We start from the raw sequence: 22,999 nt of genomic DNA on the forward strand, positions 1-22,999 counted from the left end.
TAATAATGTGAAACATTTAGCAGCCTGCCTAGCACATAGTAGACACTCAATAAACATCAGCTATCATTTTTTTTATCATTACCATTTGTTCTTCCTGTGACTCCCTTAAGAGACTGAAATCAACTGAGACCCAGCATATAAAAGCATTTCGAAGGAATTACAAAATGATACAAATATAAACTATTATTACTGTCTTGTCTTTGCAAAACAAATTGGTGCATTAAACGCTTTAAAAGCTGTGTTTAGCTTTGTACCCTGGCAAACCCATTCATAGGTTACTTCCTCTGTGGGAGATGCAGGGAGAGAGACCTTTCATTTAGGAGCAGAAAGGTAACTTCAGATGAGATAGTAAAGTTCATGGGAAGGAAAGAAGGGGAAGCGGATTCTCTGTTTTCTCGCATGAGGTACTTTCCAAGGCTGCACTACTGTGCAGAGCGGGGACTACCGCCCTACAGTAAAGCAGAAGGAAAACACATCAATGAAAGAAGAGAATTTTTACAACTAAATGCCATGTGTTCTCAAATGCATGGATATCTTTGTACATTTATTTATTCAGTCTGTCTTCCCTGTGTGGTAGCAGGTTGGCCAAGACGTTCTATGGTTCCTAGAACATATTATCCACACAGCACAGGGCGGCAGGTGCAAAGCTATTTTTTTTGTTTGTTTGTTAAACTAAGAACTGGTTTTGGAGGACTAGACAACCTTTCCTCTCCTTTCCACATTCAGGGTCCTGCTTGGAGGGGGCGGTAGGCAGGGAGGTGATCATGATCTGGCCAGAGGCAGTGACCTGGCACTGACAGTGATGGACGTTCTCTATTTCTGAGGGTTTTTCAGGTGCAGGGGCACCTCTGCTCCACAAAAGCAGGTTAACAAAAAGTACACAGGTTCAATCCTATCAGAGTTGACGTCTGAGTAAGTTATCTCCCCAAGTATATTTGCCATCGGTACCTGTAACATTTCCTTAAATAACAGTGCAAATATGAGAGGAACCGAGGGGAAGAGATACTGGCAATGAGCAACGGACGAGAAGTACCGGAGAGGCTTGGGAAAGGAGAGGAGGCACAGAGCATCGAGGTGGGGTGGGGGGAGGAATCACATCCAGGTATCGCATGTTTAACAAGGGTCTGGTGTGTGCTACTCAACAGTGCTAGGCTCAGGGTGGTGCTGAGCACGGGCTACCCTGGGAAGGAAACTGACTTACACGGAGCACTTGCTGTATTGTTAGACGTGGTTTTAGGGCTAACATTATCTCACTTAACCTTTGACATGAGATAAGCCTTATTTTATCTCAATTGTATAGGAGATTAAGTAACATGATTAAAACCCCGTGGCTAGACTGAAACTTCTTGTTGTTAGCTGCCATTGAGTCAGCCCTGATTCATGGTGCTCCCGTGCACAGTGGGATCGAACCGCTGGGATCCAGAGGGCTTTCATTGGCTGGTTTTTCAGAAGTTCGTTGCTAGGGCTTTCTTCCTAGGCTGTCTGAGTCTGGAAGCTCCACTGAAGCCTGTTCAACATCGAAGCAACATGCAAGCTTCCAGGCAGATGGATGGTGGCTGCACTTGAGGCGCACCGGCCAGGAATCGAAACCAGCTCTCCCACCTGGAAGGTGAGAATTCTACCACTTGAACCACCACCATCCTCTAAATTTAAAGTTGTTTTTAGTTGCTTTGAGTTGATTCTGACTCATGGTGACCCCACGTGTGCAGAGTATAACAGCTCCATAGGATTTTTAAAGCTGTGACCTTTCGGAAGCAGAGAACCAGGCCTTACTTCCAAGGCACTCCTGGATGGTTTGAACTGCCAAACCTTCAGTTAGTAGTTCAGCGCTTGACCATTCATGACATCCAGGGACTATGATTTAAAACTTGGACCTCTAAAATTCCAAAACCTACACTATTCCCACTGTACCGCCCTGCTTCCTGAATAAGTTTTCTGAATGGTTGAGGTTTAACCCTTTAAAGGATATTCATAGACTTAAGAATAGCCACAAATTTATTCTAACCATTTTTGATGGAAAATTTTCTTTCCTGGTATAAAATAAATTTTTAAAAATAAGACATTTCAAACAATAGAGAAGGGTATAAAGCTAAAAGTTCTTCCTTGCTTGTTATCAATTCCACTCTCCAGAGGTAACTACCGTTGACAATCTGGTGTGCATCCTTCCACAGCTTTTCCTTTTTTTTTTTTTTTTAAATAAATCATATCATGTACATTGACCTGCAAATTCGTTTTTTCTTCAAATTAATACTTTATCATTATATTCTATATCAGTATACATAGATCTTTTCTTTGTTGTTGTTTAGTAACTGTATTAGTTTTTTTAGGGCTCCTGTAACAAAGTACCAAAAACTAGGTGGCTTCTAAGAACAGAAATTTATTGCCTCACATTACTGGAGTCTAGGAGTCTGAATTCAAGGTGTCAGCAGGGTCATGCTCTCTGCAAAGGCTCTAGAGGAAGATTCTTCCTTGATTCTTCTAGCATCTGGTGGTCCCAGGTGGTCAGTTCTTGGCTTACAGCTATAGCGTAGCTCCATCATCATTGCGTAACTGTCTTTCCTCTGTCTGTCTCTCCGAGTCTCTTCTCTTTTATAAGGACATCACTCAGGAGGAATTAGGACCCACCCTCCTCCAGTATGACCTCATATTAATTTAACATTTGCAAAGACCCTATTTCTAAACAAGGTCACAGTCATAGGTATTGTCGTTGGGTGCCATGGAGTTGATTCTGACTCATTCTGACTCCATGTGATGGAGTAGAACTACCCCATAGGGTTTTGTAGGTTGTAATCTTTATGGGAGCAGATCACCAGGTCTTTTCTTCCACCACGCTGCTGGTGGGTTCCCACTGCCAACCTTTTGATTAGCAACCGAGTGCTTAACCATTGCACCACCAGGGCTCCTTCATTCATAGGTACCAGGGGTTAAAATGTCAGCATATCTTTTGGGGGGATACAATTCAACCCATAACAGTGGCCACATGGAAATCCACTTATGGATTTCATTCATTTACCCATTTTCCTAATGATGGATATTTAGGCCGTTTCTGATTTTTCACTATGACAAGCAATGCTCGAGTGAATATCTTATATTATTATCTCTTCACATGCATACCTTTATTCCATCAGGGCATATTTCCCAAAGTCAGACTGCTAGGTCAAAAGGAATAAGCTTTTTACATTTTAACAGAGACTAGAGGAAACGAATTTATGTTTCCATCAACAACGTACGACAGTTCCATGTTTCACCACAACCTTTCCAACAGGGGAAAATGTCAATCTTTTAAAAATTTTTGATAATATACTAGGTGAAAAAAAAGAAAAATCTACTCAGGTGGTTTTAACTTAACATCCCTTTGGTTATTGGGGGGAGAAGGCAACAAGACCTGGTTGTGATACAGATGCTCGGGGTTTTCCAAAGTGGGTAGTCACCCAGGTTAGTGACTCATCCCTGTCCCCATGCACTAATCTCAGAGCATGTGGAAATTTGGGCCTCACCAGAATGACAAATTTCTATATGCCATGGACCTTTGGGTCTCTCATTCATCCATTTTTTGAGTACTCACCATCAGCCAAGAACTGTGCTAGATGATAGAGGTACAGTAGTGATCAAGAGCGACAAAGTTCTTATACTCTTGGAACCTATGCTCTCTGTGGGAGAGTCAGACAATAAACGAGTAAACACAGTAAGTTTTGTAGGACTGCTCAGAACTGTTAAAACTTTGAATATTAAATCCTACTATTATATAGTGGAAACCCTGGTGGTATAGTGGTTAAGAGCTATGTCTGCTAACCAAAAGGTCAACAGTTCAAGTCCACCAGGTGCTCCTTGGAAACCCTATGGGGCAGTTCTACTGCCTCTATGAGTCGGAATTGACTCGATGGCAATGGTTTTTTTTTTTTTTTTAATTGTATGACAAGAGACTAGACAGGACCAAATCTCCAAATGCTCTTAATATCTCTTCCTGGTTGACTCAAATGCTAATTCAAGTCCAAAATCCCAATCACCATCCTTCGATACAAACCTGGATCTCTTCCCATGTTTCCCATCTCATTGAATGGGCAAGACTGACAACTGGGAGCTATCCTTAACATCTCTCTCTCTCCCTTACTCTCCAAGTACAATTCATCAGCAAATTGGATTTATTTATCTATTTCTGGAATGTTTCTATCCGTCTCTCTCCATCTTCACTACCACCCTAGTACGAGCTACCATCCTTTCCAGCCCAACACCGCAACTGCTTAACTGGCACCCGCGTACAGGCTGGCTCCCCTCTATGAGGATTCCACACTGCTGCCAGGGTGAGCTTTCCAAAGTATAAATCTGATCATGTCAGTCTTCCACTCCTCCCCCTTAAAGACCTCCAGCAGCTTTCCATTACTCTTAGGAGAAACACAAAACCTCCTACTATGAACCACAAAGCCATGCATATCTGGTCCTTTCCTCACAATGTCACAATGGCCTTCTTCCCAACCCTCACACTCACTGAACTCCTTTCTAGTGGTCGTGCACACACTATGGCTTTGGTTTGGAATAATCATTTCTCAGGTCTCAACCCAAGCATCAGTTCTTCAGGAAGGGCTTCTATGTTCTTGCTGTACCTAGTATCTCTCTTCCATGACCCTATCACACTTGTATTTCTACATTTTCTTGTGTGATTATTTAGCTAATGTCCATCTCCCCTCTGGACCATAAGCCCATGAGGGCCAAGGCTATGTCTGTTTTTGTTTGCCAGCACACTGCCTTGCACATAGCGTGCAATAAATATTTTCTGAATTAAAGAACAACTCACGCAACACAGGATAAACTGCTTGGGACAAATTGAAGTGTTCTAAAAATTTAGAAAATAAACATTAAAGTTAACCAATATAGTATGGCTAGACGAAAAGCAAGGCAGAAGGGTATGTATTGGGGGAAAGGGCCACAATAAGAGCATGGCCCTTATCAGCAGGCGCAAGGCTGCCCAACTTAAAGAGCCTTGAATTCTAAACAAAGAGCATTAGCCCATCTTAGAAGATATTGGGAGCTAGTGGAGGTTCATGGTTGGAGGATTAGAGAGAAGGTAGAAAGATTTACCTAGGTAGGTTAACCCATTAGCTGGGTAGAGGATGTTGAAAGTAGACAGAGAAGTAGCAGGTCTAGAGGAAAGGAGATGGTTAGGATGTTTAATGTGGGTTACTGCAAAGTTTGTCACCTTGAATTAAAAAAAAAGAAGGGGCAGATCCTGGCACTAAGCAATAGACCTTCATGATCAACTGGGACTCGGCGGTGAAGAAGGTGTTAGAGCTGCTTTCCTCTGACCCCACCTTACCACAAGATTCGCAGATTGGGAGATCCAGAAATAAAGACTGGAGAAAGACAAGACATGCTCTGTCTTCCCAGTTCTTAAAACAGATACTTTTATTCTCCCTCAAGGACTTCCAATAATGAAATAAATTATTATGCCAAAAGAAAGCCAGGAGTACTGTACATTAATTATCCGACATCACATTCCACTGCATTGTTGTTGGACAAGATGTTTCTTAATTAACGCTTATACACCCAGAAGGCAACCATTCTGCTTTTATTTCTGCATTCCGGATTCAACTAAACAAGACAAACCCGCTCCATGGTTTGAACTAGGGAACAGAGCAGTGGAATAAGAGTAAGAACAATAGGGTTCTGGGCCCAGCTCTCAAATTAACTGCATTGTGCCACCCTAAGTTGTATGACTTCCCTGGACCCAGGTTTCCTTATCTGTAAAGTTGGCCAGGAAGGGAGAGCGGAGGGCCAGGAGTGATTTTTGCATGTGTTCAGCTGGGCACTGGGATTCTGGGGAAGTATCTCAGGGACCATTATGGGGGCAAGGAAGAAGCTAAGTGAGCAGTCTCCAACCTATCACGCATGCCCCCTTCATCTCGAGATGCTCCACTTTATTTCCCACTATATCAGCAGTTGTTATAAAATTTTATGAAGTCTTCAGTATGACCACATCCATCCCCACCCCTACCACCAAGTGAAAGTTGTAGGCCTTGTGGCTCTCTAAGAATCTTGTTCCTTAGAGGTCTGCTGTCTGGTTTCCCAAAAAAGGATAACACAGTGAACCTGAAAGTTAGCACCACCCTATGATCTTAATTTTTTTTTTTTTTTACAAATGCACACATGACACACCCCCTTACAGAATTTGGGGGGAAAACTAGACTTTCGCTCCAAGAAGAAACTTGAGGTCAGATGAAGGCAACCAGAGCTGTTAGCCAATAATGCAAAAGGACTGCAGATACCTATACAGTAAAACCTGCAAAAGCTGGAACCTGTGTAAGGCGGAAACCTGTCAGAGGAGGAAGAAAAACTGAAATATTTTCCCCTAAAATGAGTGGTAGAAAAGTGGTAAGACTGCACCCTGTCAAAGACAGAAAACCTGTGAGACCTGGGAAAACGAGGCAGTCCGGTCAAGTTCTGGTTCTCACATGTTTCACTGTGTAGAGATCTGGCAGGGGTGGTCAAAGGGGACTTTGGCCTTATCTCAATGTTTTGTTTTGTACCACTGGTGTAATAAACATTTATTTCTTTTACAATAAAAACACTTCAGAGATTTACAAAAGGACTCTGACAACTGATCTTTATGCAGCTGAGCGTACAGACCGTGGTAACGTCACAGGACAACCTGACCTCAGAGGCTTCATCACCGAGCCACACCGACCAGCGGGTGCCTAAACATGACACAATGGTCCTACAGGCGCCCACTTCCCAATTCTGGGAACTTAGATGCTAATCAGAGGATTCTATTGCCTCTTCTTTAGAAACAGAAAAGAACAAGGTCACGGATCAAAATAAACACATTCTAGTACAGGGTTTTCCACACTGCATGTCACAGTTCTCAGTGGGTCTTGAGAAGATCAATTTAGTGAGTTTTTCTATTTAATACTGTTGATTTGGGGATTAAATACTAAAGAATAAAACACCAACAAAACAAATTTGTTGCAGTTGAGTCGATTCCAACTCATGGTGACCCCACGTGTTACAGAGTAGAGCTGCTCCATAGGGTTTTCTTAGCTGCAATCTTTATAGAAGCAGATCACCAGGCTTGTTTTCTGCGGAGCTGCTAGGTGGGTTTGAACCACTAATCTTTAGACTAAGAGATGAGCGCAAACTGCGCCACCGGGGACTTAATTTGGGGATTATGTTCTATGAATTTAAATATTACTGAAATGATGTCAATTTGGATGTCAATTTTGTTATTACTTTTTCAGACAAAGTGACGGGATTTTTTGTGAGCCTTTCGTTTCTATTTTATAAATATTATATACTTGTGTCCTGGGCCACAATGTAAACTATTTCTAACTGTGAGCTATGAAAAAAAGTTTGAAAGTCACTGCTTTAGTAGATACTAGGGGCAAGAGAGGAAGCTTAATCTTCAGTTTGACCCGACACACATTTTGAAAGTTTAGTTTAAAAATAAAGAAAGAGGTGGGTGGTGGGGAGGGAGCCAGTAGTTCCCGAGTGATGACCATGCTGCAGACACTGCACTAGATACTTCTCAATTTTAATTCACCCAACAACCAAAACCACTTGTAGGTGCTGAATGGGGAGGAGCTTGTTAGGAATTTCACCTGTTTTCTAGTTGAAGGGAGTTTATGTAATTTGTCCAGTCACAGCTAGTAAGAGGTTGACTCAGGATTCCAACCTGACAGTCATCTGTTATCTTGAATTTTCTTGGCCAGAAGGGAAGCCATAGGGAAAGCTTAAATTGTTGCTTTAAAGTTAGCTTAAAAAAAAAAAAAAACTAAACCAAAAAACCAGTTTCTGTCAAGCTGATCCGGACTCATGGCGACCCCATGGGTGTCAGAGTACAATTGTGTTCCACAGGGTTTTTCAATGGCTGATCTGTTGGAAAGCAGATCACCAAGCCTTTCTCCTGAGGAAGCTCCGTGTGAATTGGCACGCCAACCTTTGTCAGCAGTCAAACGTGTTAACCACTTGCATCACCCCAAAACCAAAAACCAAACCCGTTGCCATCGAGTTGATTCTCACTTATAGCAGCCCTATAGGCCAGAGTAGAACTGCCCCATAGGGTTTCCAAGGAGCGGCTGGTGGACTCAAATTGCTGACCTTTTGTTTAGTAGCCCTGTACCACCAGGGCTCATTGAGGGACTCCTAAAAAAAAAAAAAATTACCTGGGTCTAAATCATGACTGCCATTATCACAATGGCCAGTGTTACTAAGCCCTTGTTCCGGGCACTGTGTTAAGTTCTTTACTATTATTCTCATTTACTGGAGGCTTTGAGCATTTAAGGAGCTTGCCCAGAGGCACACAGACATCATAGATGCAAAATCCAAACTCACATGAAACAGCTTTAGCTACATTACGTATACATATTCAGGAAAAATATCTACTACAATAGCTCTCGCCCCCTCAAAGTGTTGGAGTCAAAAGAATTGACATCTCAATTTCTCATCTATGAAATGGGAGAATGAGATGAGATGCTCACTTAGGACTTCTCACTGTCAGCACTCTCTGGTTCAAAAATGTGTCCTGCAGGGGAGCTTCCGTTTAAAGAATGCCAGGCAAACACTGCAGACTGTATTATTGTACTACTTTAGCTCCTCGCGGAAACCTTGGTGGCACAGTGGTTAAGTGCTACGGCTGCTAACCAAAAGGCCGGCAGTTTGAATCCACCAGGTACTCCTTGGAAACTCTACGGGGCAGTTCTACCCTGTCCTATAGGGTCGCTATGAGTCAGAATTGACTGGAAGGTAGTAGGTTTGGTTTTTTTTTTTTTTTTTTGGTCATCTCCTGGCAGCCTATGCTGCGTGGCTGATTCCACTTACTCCATAAAAACTGGACAGTTAAAAACATGCTAGCGATTTAAGGACTGGGGTTCATACCCTAATGGCATTGTTGTCTCTGAAGCTTCTTTTTCTTATTCTATTTTTTATTGAGCAGAATGGCTGCCGGCTGCGAAGTCCTAACTCTAGGGATGTTATGCCCAGGGGCAGAGGCGGGAGCAGACCTCTATTTTCCTAAAAAGGCAGCTCAAGCAGCTTCAGAAATCCCCAGTGCTGTGAAGTTTGAGCTGAACTTGCCAGGCATAGGAGAAAAGGCTGTGCAATACCGAGGGCTGTTTTATGAATTTGCATTCACAGACCAAGCTGGTGACTGCCCAAGTGGAATTTCCACCCATTTCCTTGTACATCACGGGTGTCCAACATCTAGTCTTGTCAGCTTCAGACAATTTACGGGAAGGGTTTCTACCTGCAGAAAGCATCTTAAGCCAGAGGGCCTCGGGGATAACGGTTTTCTAGTTTACCTGCCCTTTTGTAATCCTCCCTCTCTTTTATCTTCAGCATTAAACTTTTCTTAAGTTGTTGTTGAATCCTGTCTGAATGATATTTGATCACACCTGAGTGAGTCCCTCGTCCCATCAAGCTCGTAAACATGGAATTGTGCCTGCGCCGTCATATTCTATCTTTTCCCTCATAAAAATACATGACAAATTGGTCTATGACCAAACTGGGCTGACCGTCCACTGACAGCTTAGAGGTGACACTGCCAGCTAGTCCCAGAAGAGAAATTTTTTTTAAAAAAAAAGATAAAACGAAATAAAATCTTTACACAGGGCTGAGCTTCCAACTAAAGTTAGAAGTTCTTATTTTTAGGGTCACTCCTTCACCCTAATCTGAAAAGCCTGAAGAGTCTTCCCATTCTGTCCCTCAGCTATCCGTTCTTACCTGGTTTCACTCACACAGACACACTCCTAACATGTTTCCAAGAGATACCTGGAGACAAAAACGTGCTCTCCAAAGGAGACAGGGAACTTGGGAGGAGGCTAAGAGGATGAAGGAGAGGATGAGTGGCTGAACGTCTGAGGGGGAGACACTAAGCAAGAAGCAAAGCTGGGGTTAAGTGGGTGGATACGCAGAAGATATAAAAGTGACGCTGAGGGGAGCTGGCAAAGAGTCACACGTTACTGTTTCCGAAAAAATGATTCTGAATCATACTGAGCGTTTCTTTATATGCTAAGGACATTTTATGATCTCCCAGGAGTAAAATAAATGCATTTCCGGGCCAACTTTTATCTCAAAGCAAGTAAAAGGTGAAAGGAAAAAGTAACTAGAAATTTCAAGAGTGGTGTTCCTGCCTCTAGCGATTCGGGTTTTAGGGACCAAGAGGTGCCTAGTGAATGCAGGAGAGGAAAAGTCCAGGGGCTCTGGGTTTCCTTCTTAGTTGCACCTGTTTCGAAAGGGCCTGGACTAATAAAAGAGGAAAACAACAGGTTCCCACAGGCAGAAACTCGATCCAGTCCCCCGCACCTCTTGGCACCCGTGCCAAGCGCCACTGGAGCGCGGCCCAGGTCTCCACTGCCCTCCCTGTGACCAGTTCTGCAAGGCCAGGCAACAATGGCTTCCTGTCTCGTTGGGCCCCAGGTGGGTCCCCTTTTCTCACGGCTCACCTGCTGGGAGCCAGGTGACGAGGAGCAGCCAAGGTGCCGGCAGCTCAGGACCCATGCCAGCCCCTCTCAGGCCCCTTTCAGCGCAAGGGCTTCATCAGCTGCCACCCAGGACGCACCACTTCTGGAAGGAATCCCTCCGGTTTCCCTTCACTGCGCGCAGCGCGGCCCGAGGCTGCGCTCCGGTCCCCGGGCCGGTGACGCTCGACTCCGGTCCCCGGGCAGGTGACGCCCCGCTCATCTCCACCTGGGCCGCTCCCACGGCCCCGCCTCCCGCACGGAGCATCCGCAGCTTCCTGCTCCGCCCCCGGCTCGGGCGGCACTGAGGCCACCTTCCCTACGCGCCACCACCGCCTCTGCAGGCTGCCAGGTAATCCTCCTCCTCATTCAAACGCCGTCTCCTGGGACTCACCCCCCCGCCCCACGACAGTTCCACCTGGGGAGAAGTGACCATTTTCTCACAGAATTTCTCAGAAAATGTCACCCGTTCCACATTTCTCCCCCTCTGCTCGCCAGAATTACGTGTATATGACTTTCTAGCTGGTATTTCCTGTGTTTATTTCCATTCACGTGTGCTTGCGTGGAAAACAAGTTTTGCCACTAGAAAGAACATTAATATAAAGTTTATGCATAGTGCCTGTTCGGGTTTTTTCAGAAACTGAAGCTGTAGGTATGAACTAAAGAAATAGACTTTATTTTCCACAATTATAAAAATAACAGATGCTCATTATAGAAAAATTATAGAAATATAAACTAATAGAAATAAGAAGACAATCCTCTTCCCAACAATCATGAGTAAGCATTGTTAATATTGGTATATTTCTTTTTAGACGTTCAAAAATGTCAGTTCTTTATACAGTTGTGTTCATACTGTCCCTTGTTTTTGCTCTCCTGAGTTTTCTACTTAACATTAGAAGATAAACATATCCCCTTATTATTCCAAAATAACCGTAAAGATTAATTATTTCATTTTCTGAATGTATGATACGTTTAACCATTTTCCTAACACTGGAAAACAAACATATTTGAAGTGACATTGTATATACTGATAAGCAATGTATATGTTTAGACAAATTAATTCCCAGTCACCGGAAACCCTGGTGGTGTAGTGATTAAGTGCTACAGCTGCTAACCAAAAGGTCGGCAGTTCCAATCCACCAGGCGCTCCTTGGAAACCCTATGTGGCAGTTCTACTCTGTCCTATAGGGTCGCTATGAGTTGGAATCAACTCTATAGCAAGTTTGGTTTGGTTTTTATTCCAGCAGCTATGAGTCAGAATTGACTCCACGGCAACAGGTTTAGGGTTTTTTTTTTGTTTTTGATATTCCAAACCAAAACCATTGCTACCTAGTCATTCCAACTCATAGCAACCCTATAGGATAGAGTAGAACTGCCCCATAGGGTTTCTAAGTCTGTTATCTTTATTATGGAAGCAGATTGCCGAGGAGCGGCTGGTGGGGTCGAGCCACCAACCTTCAGGTTAACAGCCGAGTGCTTTAACCACTGTGCCACAAGTACTCCTTATATCACTTATTACAGCTGTGGAAACCCTATGGAATCGACTCCATGGCACAAAGCAATTTCTACCCAAGTCCTAATGAACAACCAATGAAGTTTCAAGTACTCCACAAAGTGATCACCATCTACCGAAGACACTCCAAAATCCAAGGAATCCACAGTGCCATCCCCACATGTGAGGTGCTTAACACATCCCATCTCATTTTTATGTCTCTCAACAGTCTTGCAAGGGGTATTTTATAAGCCCCACTTTGCAGATAAGGAAACAAAGTTTCAACAAGGCTAATGAGTAGCTGAAGGACAAAGGTTTACTAAGTGTTGGAGGCAGGATTTTAGCTCAGGGCTCCTGGGCAAAAGGAAAACAAGCAAAATAAAATTTAAAAAACCACACACATACCCCCTGGTCTTTTGCTCTTGGATCTTATTTTTGTTTATGCCATTCACTCTGCTGTCCTCCCCCCATCCCTCCCATTCTTCACTTCTCAAAATTCTAGGCCTTATTAATTAATATGCAGCTATTAAAAAGAGTATGTGATATAAAAGGATATCTATAATACATTACTGAGTAAAGTCATTACATAAATGGTGTGAATGATGAGCTCATGTATCTATAGCTCTATTGGAGAAGGACAGAAATTGAGATTGGATTAGAAACAGGAGGGACTAAAATGAAAAGATGATTATTTTCATGTAGTGAGGATCTCTGGATAATTTTTATTTTATTCTTCGTTTATTTATTTTCATTTCCAATTTTAAGCAATGGAGGTAAATTACCTTTGTAAGAAAAGGGGAAGAAAGAAAAAGAAATGCATTGCAACCTTCCTGTACCAGTTCAAAGCTATTTAGCCTTCAAAGAGCTTCCCTAATTATCTCAGAGGCAAGTGGTCACTTTCTTCCTCCAGAGAATTTCTAAGTCTCTGAAGCTTCCTGCATTCTACTTTATCCGTGAGTTGTGATTTGTAGGCATTGTCCCAGATTCCCTTTTCAATCTCCACAACTTCCAGTGCAATGCCTTATGCTATGGTTTGAACTGTGTCCCTAAAAAGGACAGGTTAAAGTCCTAACCTCCATTCCCCCCTTCCCTCCACCTTTTTTTAATGGCTGTGAATAAGACCTTATTTGGAGATATAGTATTCGCAAATGTGATTGGTTAACTCGAGGTCATACTATAGTGGGGTGGGCTCTACGCAGACACAGAAGACGCCACGTGAAGATGGAGGCAGAGGTTGGAATTATGCTGCCACAACCACAGAACACCTGAGGCTACCAGAAGCTGAAAGAGACAAGGATTTTCCCCTAGACCCTTCAAAGACAGCATGGCCCTGTGGCACCCTAAATTCAGACTTTTAGTCTCCAGAACAGTGCAAAAGACATTTCTGTGGTTTTATACCACCCAGTTTGTGGTACTTTCTTATAGCAGCCCTAGGGAACTAATACACCTTATTCCTAGTAAAAACAAACAAACAAAAAACATTGGTGACTGAATGAACAAACCAGCAGTCCTGGAATCTCTCTTTGCCATCCTGCATGCAGCTCAGCAGTCCTCAAGGACGTCAACCATTCCATGGTCAAAGACTCTAGGTCTCTGCAACAGACCACCTAGGTTGGCCTTCTTCCATGACGGAAACTCACAGGAACGGGTGAAGCAAAACAGGGGAAGAAGGCACTCCTGCCTTCAGGAACCAACCAACCAGTGACAATTAAGTTGGTTGTCAACATATGTACTGGTCGTTGTGGATTGAATTGTGTCCCCCCAAAATATGTGTCAACTTGGTTGGGCCATGATTCTTAGTATTGTATGGTTGTCCTCCATTTTGTGATTGTAATTTTGTGTTAAAGAGGGTTAGGGTGGGGTTGTAATACCCTTACTAAGGTCACATCCCTGATCCAGTGTAAAGGGAGTTTCTCTGATGGCCTGCACCACCTTTCATCTTACAAGGGATAAAAGGAAAGGGAAACAAGCAGAGAGTGGGGCCCTCATACCACCAAGAAAGCAGTGCCAGGAGCAGAGCACGTCCTTGGACCCAGGGTTCCTGATCGGAGAAGCTTCTAGTCCAGGGGAAGATTGATGACAAGGACCTTCCTCCAGAGCCGACGGAGAAAGCCTTTCCCTGGAGCTGACACCCTGAATTTGAACTTCTAGCCTACTAGACTGTGAGAAAATAAATTTCTCTTTGTTAAAGCCATCCACTTGTGGTATTTCTGTTATAGCAGCACTGCATAACCAAGACAACGTAAATAGAGAGCAAGTGGCACAGGGGTTAAGCTCTCACCTGCTCACCGAAAGGTTAGTGGTTTGAACCCACCAGCCAGTCCATGAGAGAAAGATGTGGCAGTCTGCTTCTGTAAAGATTACAGCCTTTGAAACCCTGTGGGATACTTCTACTGTGTCCCTATAGGGTCACTATGAGTAGGAATTGACAGCAATGGGTGGGCTGGGTCATTTTGTATACCTCTTCCTTGTCAGGAATATTTCATTGACTCCACTCCTCCTTCTGTAACAAACCAAATCCCTTCCTTCACAGCCACTACCTTTTTCTTCAAGAAAAGAATTATAAAGATGTATTAAGCACAGCTTCTGCCCTTCAGGAAGCTCCTGTTCTGTTCACTGACCTCAGAAATCAACATTGTTTCTTCTAGGATGTCTCTGCCCTGCTCCACCGTAAAGGGTCCTCCCTGCTGGTGTACCTCACCTTCCTCCCGTGACTGACTTCTGCTCCTCACACCCAGTAGTGTCCTGGTCCTGGATCTGATCTGAGGTCTCAAACAAGTCCCTTCTTCTCCCCCTTCCTCCCTTCCTGGGTCTGGTCTCTGGTTCCCCAGATGGGCCTCTTCACTTTAAATGTTTTTCTTGTAGCCTCTTTCTTCCAGAAAATAGGAAGTAAATTCAGGAAGTGGTTGGCCAAAGCCAGATGGTAAAATATGTTCTGGAGTCTTTAGGTCTTCCACAGCATAAGGGGCACAGCGGAAGCAGCAGCAGAACCCTCACCCTACAATGTGAGTCAGGGTGCTCACCCAGCCCCTTCCACAGACCCTGAGCATGCTGGGAAGAGCACTGTGCCTGTCTGAGTGCCAATGATTTGTGTGGTTTCGGGCTTTGTGGATTATTTTAGGCAGTTTTTTCAATCCCAGTCTAAAAAATGGTAAGACCTTTCCTTCTCACACCCCTCAGTCCTTGGCTTTGGTATAAAGGTCATTTTAATATTAGTACAAGCCAGCCTTTCTCAACGTTTGTTCCGTGGAACAGTAGCTATGTGGAATGTTAATATATAGTATATGAAAAAAGGACTCTATAATCAAATAAATTCAAGAAATGCTGGGTTAAACTAAATGAAACTTTTTTCCCCCAGAATTTGTCAAACCATTAGGGTGCTACCATACATTGGAATCTCCAAGGGATTATGGGCATGCAGCATTCCCAAAGTTATTTAACCATAAATCCCCTTGTGCTCACACGTATCTCAGGGAAGGTGTTCCATAGACCACAGTTTGGGAAATCCTGGTGGCCTAAACTAAACATAATTAGGGAGTTAAGTTGGAAACGTCTACAGAAAAAAATGACTTTAATAAAAGTTATCCCAAGTACAATAGAATTAGAATTTCCTTATTTTCTCTTGGAAATCATTCATTCTATTGACCACCTACCTTCATTGCTTTTCTTGAAATGAGCACTTAGGCTTGTTTTATTTATATATTTTCTCTGTCTACTACATCTTTTTTTTTCACCATTTATTTTATACTGTGTACTAGGAGCCCTGGTGGTGTAGTGGTTGACTGCAATAACTACTAATGAAAAGATTGGCAGTTCGAATTCACCAGCTGCTCCTTGGAAACCCTATGAGGCAGTTCTGCTCTGTCCTATAGGGTCACTATCAGAATCGACTCGATAGCAATGGGTTTGGCTTTTGGTATACACCAGGCAATGTTCAAAGTGCTTTACATGTATTATCTCATTAAATATGTGGCTAGGCGGGTTTCCATTGTTTTTCCTTCCATTATCTCTATGAGCTTGTTACCGCAAATTGCGGGTTCAAGCCGCCTGCCGCAAAGCCAATATTGAGACAGGAGGAGGTAAGCAGTAAGAAGGCTTTATTGAATACCGGTATTCAAGAGACAGAGGGGGTTAAATTTCTCCCAAATTCTGTCTGCCCTAAAGGGTTGATGGGAGGGTTTTATACAGAAAAGATCACAGGTACCTAATGTTTTGAGCACGTAGTCCACAGATGGTCTTATACATTACAAAACAACTACAAAAACTGTTTATTAAACTAAAGATAAAGATGTCAGGCACCTGGACTCTAATCAGTATATTTATGACAGGCTGAAAAACTCTCATAAGAATCTCTCAGCTAGTGGGGCTGTTTTGCCAAGTCCACTGTGGCTGAGATAGGGAGCAAGAAAGCAAACCTTCTTGTCGGTTTGCAGGCTGAAGGCCATTTCTCAAGACAACAAAGAAAGGAGACATCAAGGCCACAGGAGCTGAGATAGCTCCACACCCCTTCGGAGGAGACCGGTGCAGCTGGTGCAATTAAAAAAATGTTTAGAGATTACTTAGAGCATCATTATGGCGTTAGCCATGTCAAGCTCTCAATCACCTATCTCGAATAAGGGAAAATGTGTTGTAAGGTATTAGGGCGTTTGTTATGATTAAGAGGGGAACAGGCTGCTCGGCTATATTTTGAACAGAGCCTGCACCATTCTCCAAGTACTAGAGATTAATCACAGCTTATACAGCTATATTAAAACAAATGAGAAAATATATTCTCCCTAATATTAAAGCACTAAAGAAAAAAATTTTTTTTTTTCACTACTTCAAGCTCAGCCCCAGAACAAGGAGATAGGGGGATTTTTTCTTTCTAGTGTTGCTCTCCTATAGGGTCGCTATGAGCTATGAGTCGAATCGACTACAGGGCAGGGGTTTTTTTTTTTTTTTCAGTGTTTCTTCCTCTTCTGGCAAGGCCCGGTTTGCTGGGCAGACTGGAAGCTTCTAGGAGATGAAGAGCTCAGAACATGCGCATCTCAGCAGGGATCAATAAGGGACAGAATACCGTATTCTTTCCAGCCCACCCCAGAGTAGGGTCTGATTAATTTAGTCTATGGGGAAGCCCAGAAAGCAGTATTTTTTTTAAGTTTCCAGGTGGTTCCAACGTGCAGCCGGATTTGAGAACCACCAGATGAAAGGTGAGCTGAATGAGATAATGTCCTGCAACTTTGTGACCAAATAGGGCATTCCCCAGGGTGTCCTTAAATGCAACGCTTTCCAATACATTTTCCTTCTCGGCCTTTCTTGGGTAACTGCTTTGCCACCACCTTAAATGACAGAATGAGGAGTTTCTACTCCAAGGACTATGGCCATGTACCACTTTTCCCCTCGCTTGCTTCTCCACTAGGAGAGGTAACGTACTCATGCTATATTCATATGAGAGTGAATTTCAGGACATTATCACCAAGTAGCTGTTTAATCCTCAACAAGTAACACAGCCTCTTCGAGCCTTGGTTTCTTTATATATGAAACAAGGGTGTTAGTGGTTTTCCTATCAAGTTCTAAGAAGCTCTGACAGTCTGTGGCGACACCTCAGAGGTTGCCTCTTCCAGGGAGGTTGGTTTGAAAAATCACTAGACAAAATGATCCAGAAAGTCTTTTCCAGCACCAACATCCTACAATTCTAAATTTTACAAAATAGATTGATGTTAAGGAGCCTGGGTGGTGCAAAAAGTTTGCAATTGGCTGCTAACCAAAAGTTTGTCGATTCAAAACCAGCCAGTGGCTCCACGGAAGAAAAGGGCATGGCAATCTGCTTCCATAAAGATCACAGCCAAGAAAACCCTTGGGAGCAGTTCTATTCTGTAACCCATGGAGTTGCCATGAGTCAGGGGCCAACTTGAGGGCAGCTAACAACAACAACAGATTGATGTTACAACCAAAGTCTATCATAATCCCTATGCTTTGAGACCAGCCGAAGATCATATTTCCAAACCTTGGTCTAAGGCAGGTGTTACAAACTGGCTATTTACAAAGCAAATCCAGAACAGATGTGTATTGTTTTGCAAACAGAGGTTTTTTTTTTTTTCTCTCCCTTTCTTTACCTTTTTTTTCCCCAGAAGCATGGATTTATAAAATTATTATTATTGAGAGAAATTCCATGTAAATATAATTAAAAAAAGGAAATACAAGAACAAAATATTTTTTCTTCTTTTTATATCGCTATATCACAGGTGATTCTCATATGTGTGCTTGGATTTTCAGAAGTAGCCCTAAGATTCCTGGAGGCTTTGCAATGTAAAAAAAAACAAAAAAAAACTGTTAGGTCGTACTAAATTCTAGCTGTCAGGTCCTTTATCTTTATTTTAAAACTTTAAAAAATTAAAGTATGAGACAATTCTGAAATATGCACAAGTCAGAGATATATGGCTCAATGCACTCATGGCTCGTGGGTTACACAATGTAAACACACCTGTGTAACCCTACCCAGGTGTTTAAATTCATAACTCTTGAGTGTGGTTTAGGCTTAGTGAATCATGTCTAATGAATAGACTGGCAGAAGTATGACATGTTACTGCTGAAATTAGATCCTAAAAGGCATTATAAATTTTCCCCTTCTCATTGGAGCCATTTGCCCTAAGGGAAACCAGCTGCCACGTCATGAGAACACTCAAGCAGTCCTCAGAGAAGGTCCACATGGCCAGGACCTAAGGCATCCTGCCAATACTCATGTGAATAGGCCATTTTGGAAGCAACTTTCCTAGTTGTAGTCAGGTCTTTAGAAGAGTTGACATCTTGACTGCAGTCTCAGGTGGATATCCAATTGTCCCAGCATCATTTATTGAAGAGACTGTTCTTTGCCCTTTTAATGGTCTCAACACCTGTCTTAGACTGGGTTCTCTAGAGAAGCAAACCAGTAAAGTGTATTGATTTATATCAAGGAAATGGCTCATGTGGTTGTAGAGGCTGGAACTTCCCATGTCTGCAGGTCAGGATAAAGTCTTCTCCTGATTCACATAGCCACAGGGGCTGGCGAACCCAACCAAGATCAGCAGGTCAGAGACCGGGGCTCTTGCTCACAGTATGTGAAGATCAATGAATCCCAAGATCAGCAGGCAAGACTGCAGGTAAGCTGCTAGCTCAATGCCCAAGAACCGGAAGTCAGAAGAACAGGAACCAGCTGCAGGATCCAGAATGAGCAAAAACCTACAAGCTGTGCCAGAATGTCCAGTTATATTCAATGCAGGCCACACACCCAAGGAAGCACCCTTTCAACCGATTGACTACTCACAGCAGATCCCATCGTGGAGGTGATCACATTATATCAAATCTCATTATAGAAGCGATCACAGCATCATACAACTGTCAAACCAGTGAGAATCATGTCCCAGCCAAGTTGACACACAACCTTAACCATCACAGTACCCTTGTCAAAAATCAATTAACCATAGTTGTAAGAGTTTATTTCTGGATTCTCAATTCTATTACATGCATATATTTGTCTATTCTTGTGCCTATATCACACTGTCTTGATTACTGTAATTGTCTAGTAAGTTTTGAAATCAGGAAGTGTGAGTCCTCCAACTTTGCTCTTCTTTTTTCAAGATTGTTTTGGCTACCTAAAGTCTGTTGCAATTCCATATAAATTTAAGATTGGACCTTCCATTTCTGACAAAAAAAAAAACAACGCAGAAATTGGGGTTTTGCTAAGGATTGCCTTGAATCTGTAGATCACTTTGGGGAGTATTGCCGTTTGGTTGGGCCAGCTCCCACTCGTAGCAACCTTATGTATAGTGGAATGAAACGTTGCCCAGTCCTCTGCCGTCCTCACAATCGTAATTATGTTTGAGCCCATTGTTGCAGCCACTGCATCAGTCCATCTCATTGAGGGTCTTCTTCTTTTTTGCTGACTGTCTACTTTACCTACCATGATGTCATTCTCTAGGGACTGGTCCCTCCTGATAACATGTCCAAAGGAATTAAAATGAAATCTTGCCATCCTTGCTTCTAAGTAGCATTCTGGCTGTACTTCCTCTGAGGCAATTTTTTTTTGTTTTTCTGGGAGTCCATGGTATATTCAATATTCTTTACCAACACCAAAATTCAAGGTGTCAATTCTTCAGTCTTCCTTTTTCATTGTCTAGCTTTCACATGCGTACGAGTTGATTGAAAATACCATGGCTTAGGTCAGGCACACCTTAGTCATCAAAGTGACATCTTTGCTTTTTAGGACTTTTAAGATGTATTTTGCAGCAGATTTGCCCAATGCAAAACGTCATTTGATTTCTTGACTGCAGCTTCTATAGGCGTTGATTGTTGATCCAAGTAAAATAAAATCCTTGATAACTTCAGTATTTTTTCCATGTATCCTGATGTTGCTTAGTGGTCTAGCTGTGAGGATTCTTGTTTTCTTTACATTGAGGTATAATCCATACTGAAGGCTGTAGTCTTTGACCTTTCACTTTCAGCAAGCAAGGTTGTGTCATCTGCATATTGCAGGTTGTTAATGAGTCTCCCTCCAATCCTGATGCCGCATTCTTCTTCATATAGTCCAGTTTCTCAGAATATTTGCTCAGCATACAGATTGAATAAGGTAAGGCAAAAGTATACAATCCTGCCGCACACCTTTCACTATTTTAAACCACACAGTATCCCCGCCACCGTGTGTCAGTTTGTCGTCCTGTGGTGGCTTGCGTGTTGCTGTGATACTGGAAGCTTTGCAACCGGTATTTCAAATACCAGCAGGGTCACCCTAGGTGGACAGGTTTCAGGGGAGCTTCGGACTAAGACAGAGTAGGAAGAAGGACCTGGCAGTCTATTTCTGAAAAAATTGGCTGGTGAAAAAGAGGAAGACTCACAATGAGATGGATTGACACAGTGGCTGCAACAATGGGCTCAAGCATAATAACGATTGTGAGGCTGGCGCAGGACCAGGTACTGTTTTGTTCTGTTGTACATAGGGTCGCTATGAATTGGATCCAACTCGACGGCACCTAACAACAGTATCCCTTTGTTCTGTTTGAACGACTGCCTCTTGATCTATGTACAGGTTCCTCATGAGCACAATTAAGTGTTCTGGAATTCCCATTCTTCTTAATATTATTCTTAATTTGTTATGATCCACACAGTTGAATGCCTTCGCATAGTGAATAAACCACAGATAAACATCTTTCCAATATTCTCTGCTTTCAGCCAAGATCCACCTGACTTCAGCAATAAAGTACTCATTCCACATCCTCTTTTGTATCTGGCTTGAATTTTTGGCAGTTCCCTGTTGCTGTACAGCTGCAGCCATTTTTTTTATTATCTTCAGCAAAATTTTCCTTGTGTGTGATGTTAATGATATTATTGTTCAACAATTTCCACTTTCCATTGGATCATCTTTCTTTTGCATGGGCATGAATATGGATTTCTTCCAGTTAGTTGGGTAGGAGGCTCTCTTCCAAGTGTAGCGCTTCTAGCATTGCATCTATTCATGGAAGCATCTCAATTGGTATTCCATCAATTTCTGGAGCTTTGTTTTTTGCCAATGCCTTCAGCACAGTTTGAACTTCTTCCCTCAGTACTATCAATTCTTGATTATTTGCTACCTCTTGAAATAGCCGAGCATTGGCCAGTTCTTTTTGATATAATGACTGTGTATTCCTTCTATCTTCCTTTGATACTTTCTGCATCATTCAATTTTTTTGCCCTTAGGATCCTTCGATATTACAACTCGATGCTTGAATATTTTTCTTCAGTTCTTTCAGCTTGAGAAATACCAAGTGTGTTCTTTGTTATTGGTTTTCTGACTCCAAGTTTTTGCATATTTCATTATAATATTTTACCTCTGAAATCTTCTGTTCAGCTATTTTACATCATCATTTTTTTCTATTCACTTTAGCTACTCTGAGCTCAAGAGCAAGTTTTTTCTGACATCCATTTTGGTCTTTTCTTTCTTTCCTGTCTTTTTAATGACCTTTTGCTTTCTTCATGTATGATGTCCTTGATGTCATCCCACAACTGATCTGGTTTTCAGTCATTAGTGTTCAGTGCACCAAATTCTTGAGATGATCTTAAATCCAGGCAGGGTATATTCAAGGTTGTAATTTATTTCTCATGACCTGCTTTAATTTTTTTCAACTTCAATTTAAGCTTACATAGAGCAATTGATGGTCTGTTCTACAATTGGCCCCTGGCCTTGTGCTGACTGATGATATTGAGCTTCTCTGTCATCTCTTTCCTCAGATGTAGTCAATTTGATGCCTGTGTATTCTATCTGGCAAGGTTCAGGTGTATAGTCATCATTCATGTTGTTGATAAAAGGTATTTCTGATGAATATTCATGGAATATCCATTGGTCTTGCAGAATTTTATCGTGCAATCTCTGGCATTGTTCCTATCAAGACCATATTTCCCAACTACTGATCTTTCTTCTTTGTTTCCAGCTTTTGCATTCCAATTACCAATAAATTATCAATGCTTCTTGATTGCATGTTTGATCAATTTCAGACTGCAGAAGTTGGTAAAAATCTTCAATTTCTCCATTTTTGACCTTAGTGGTTGGTTCATAAATTTGAATAATAGTCATATTAACTGGCCTTCCTTGTAGGCGTGTGTATATTTTCCTATCACTGGCAGTGTCATACTTCAGGATAGGTCTTGAAATGTTGTTTTTGACAATGAATGCAATGCTATTTCTTTTCAATTTGTCATTTCTGGAATAGTAGACCATATGGCTGTCTGATTCAAAATGGCTCATACCAGTCCATTTCAGCTCATTAATGCCTAGGATATTGATCTTCAAGCATTCCATAAACAATATTAAGTCTTTCAAGCCTTGATCAAGGGATATCTTTCCATTTACTTAGGTCTTCTTTAATTTTTTTTTTTTTCAGCAGTGTTTTGTAATTTTCATTGTACAAGTCTTTTACCACCTTGGTTAAATTTATTCGTAAGTATTTTATTCTTCATTATGCTATTGTAAATGGATTTTTTTCTCAATTTCCTTTTCAGGTTGTTCTGTGCTAATATATAGAAAAACAATTGATTTTTGTATGTTGATCTAGTATCATACAACTCTGCTAAATTT

At 42.2% G+C, this 22,999-nt stretch overlaps 2 protein-coding genes across 6 annotated transcripts in view; one reads left to right on the plus strand and one right to left on the minus strand.

Annotated features, from left to right (window-relative positions):
• ILDR1 (immunoglobulin like domain containing receptor 1) overlaps nucleotides 1–10,695 on the minus strand; it is a 35,913-nt gene extending 25,218 nt beyond the window's left edge. For all 5 annotated transcript variants that reach the window (XM_049877831.1, XM_049877804.1, XM_049877821.1 and 2 more), the window contains exon 1: nucleotides 10,431–10,695. In XM_049877831.1, the coding sequence (XP_049733788.1) occupies nucleotides 10,431–10,485 (55 nt within the window). In that variant the 5' untranslated portion in view covers nucleotides 10,486–10,695. The remainder of the gene's footprint in view (nucleotides 1–10,430) is intronic.
• CD86 (CD86 molecule) overlaps nucleotides 10,647–22,999 on the plus strand; it is a 121,477-nt gene continuing 109,124 nt past the window's right edge. The window contains exon 1 of the mRNA XM_049877878.1: nucleotides 10,647–10,797. The gene's annotated coding sequence lies outside the window, so the exon portion shown is untranslated. The remainder of the gene's footprint in view (nucleotides 10,798–22,999) is intronic.

Source organism: Elephas maximus, chromosome 1 (genome assembly GCF_024166365.1).
Source record: "Elephas maximus indicus isolate mEleMax1 chromosome 1, mEleMax1 primary haplotype, whole genome shotgun sequence".
Lineage (NCBI taxonomy): Eukaryota > Metazoa > Chordata > Mammalia > Proboscidea > Elephantidae > Elephas > Elephas maximus.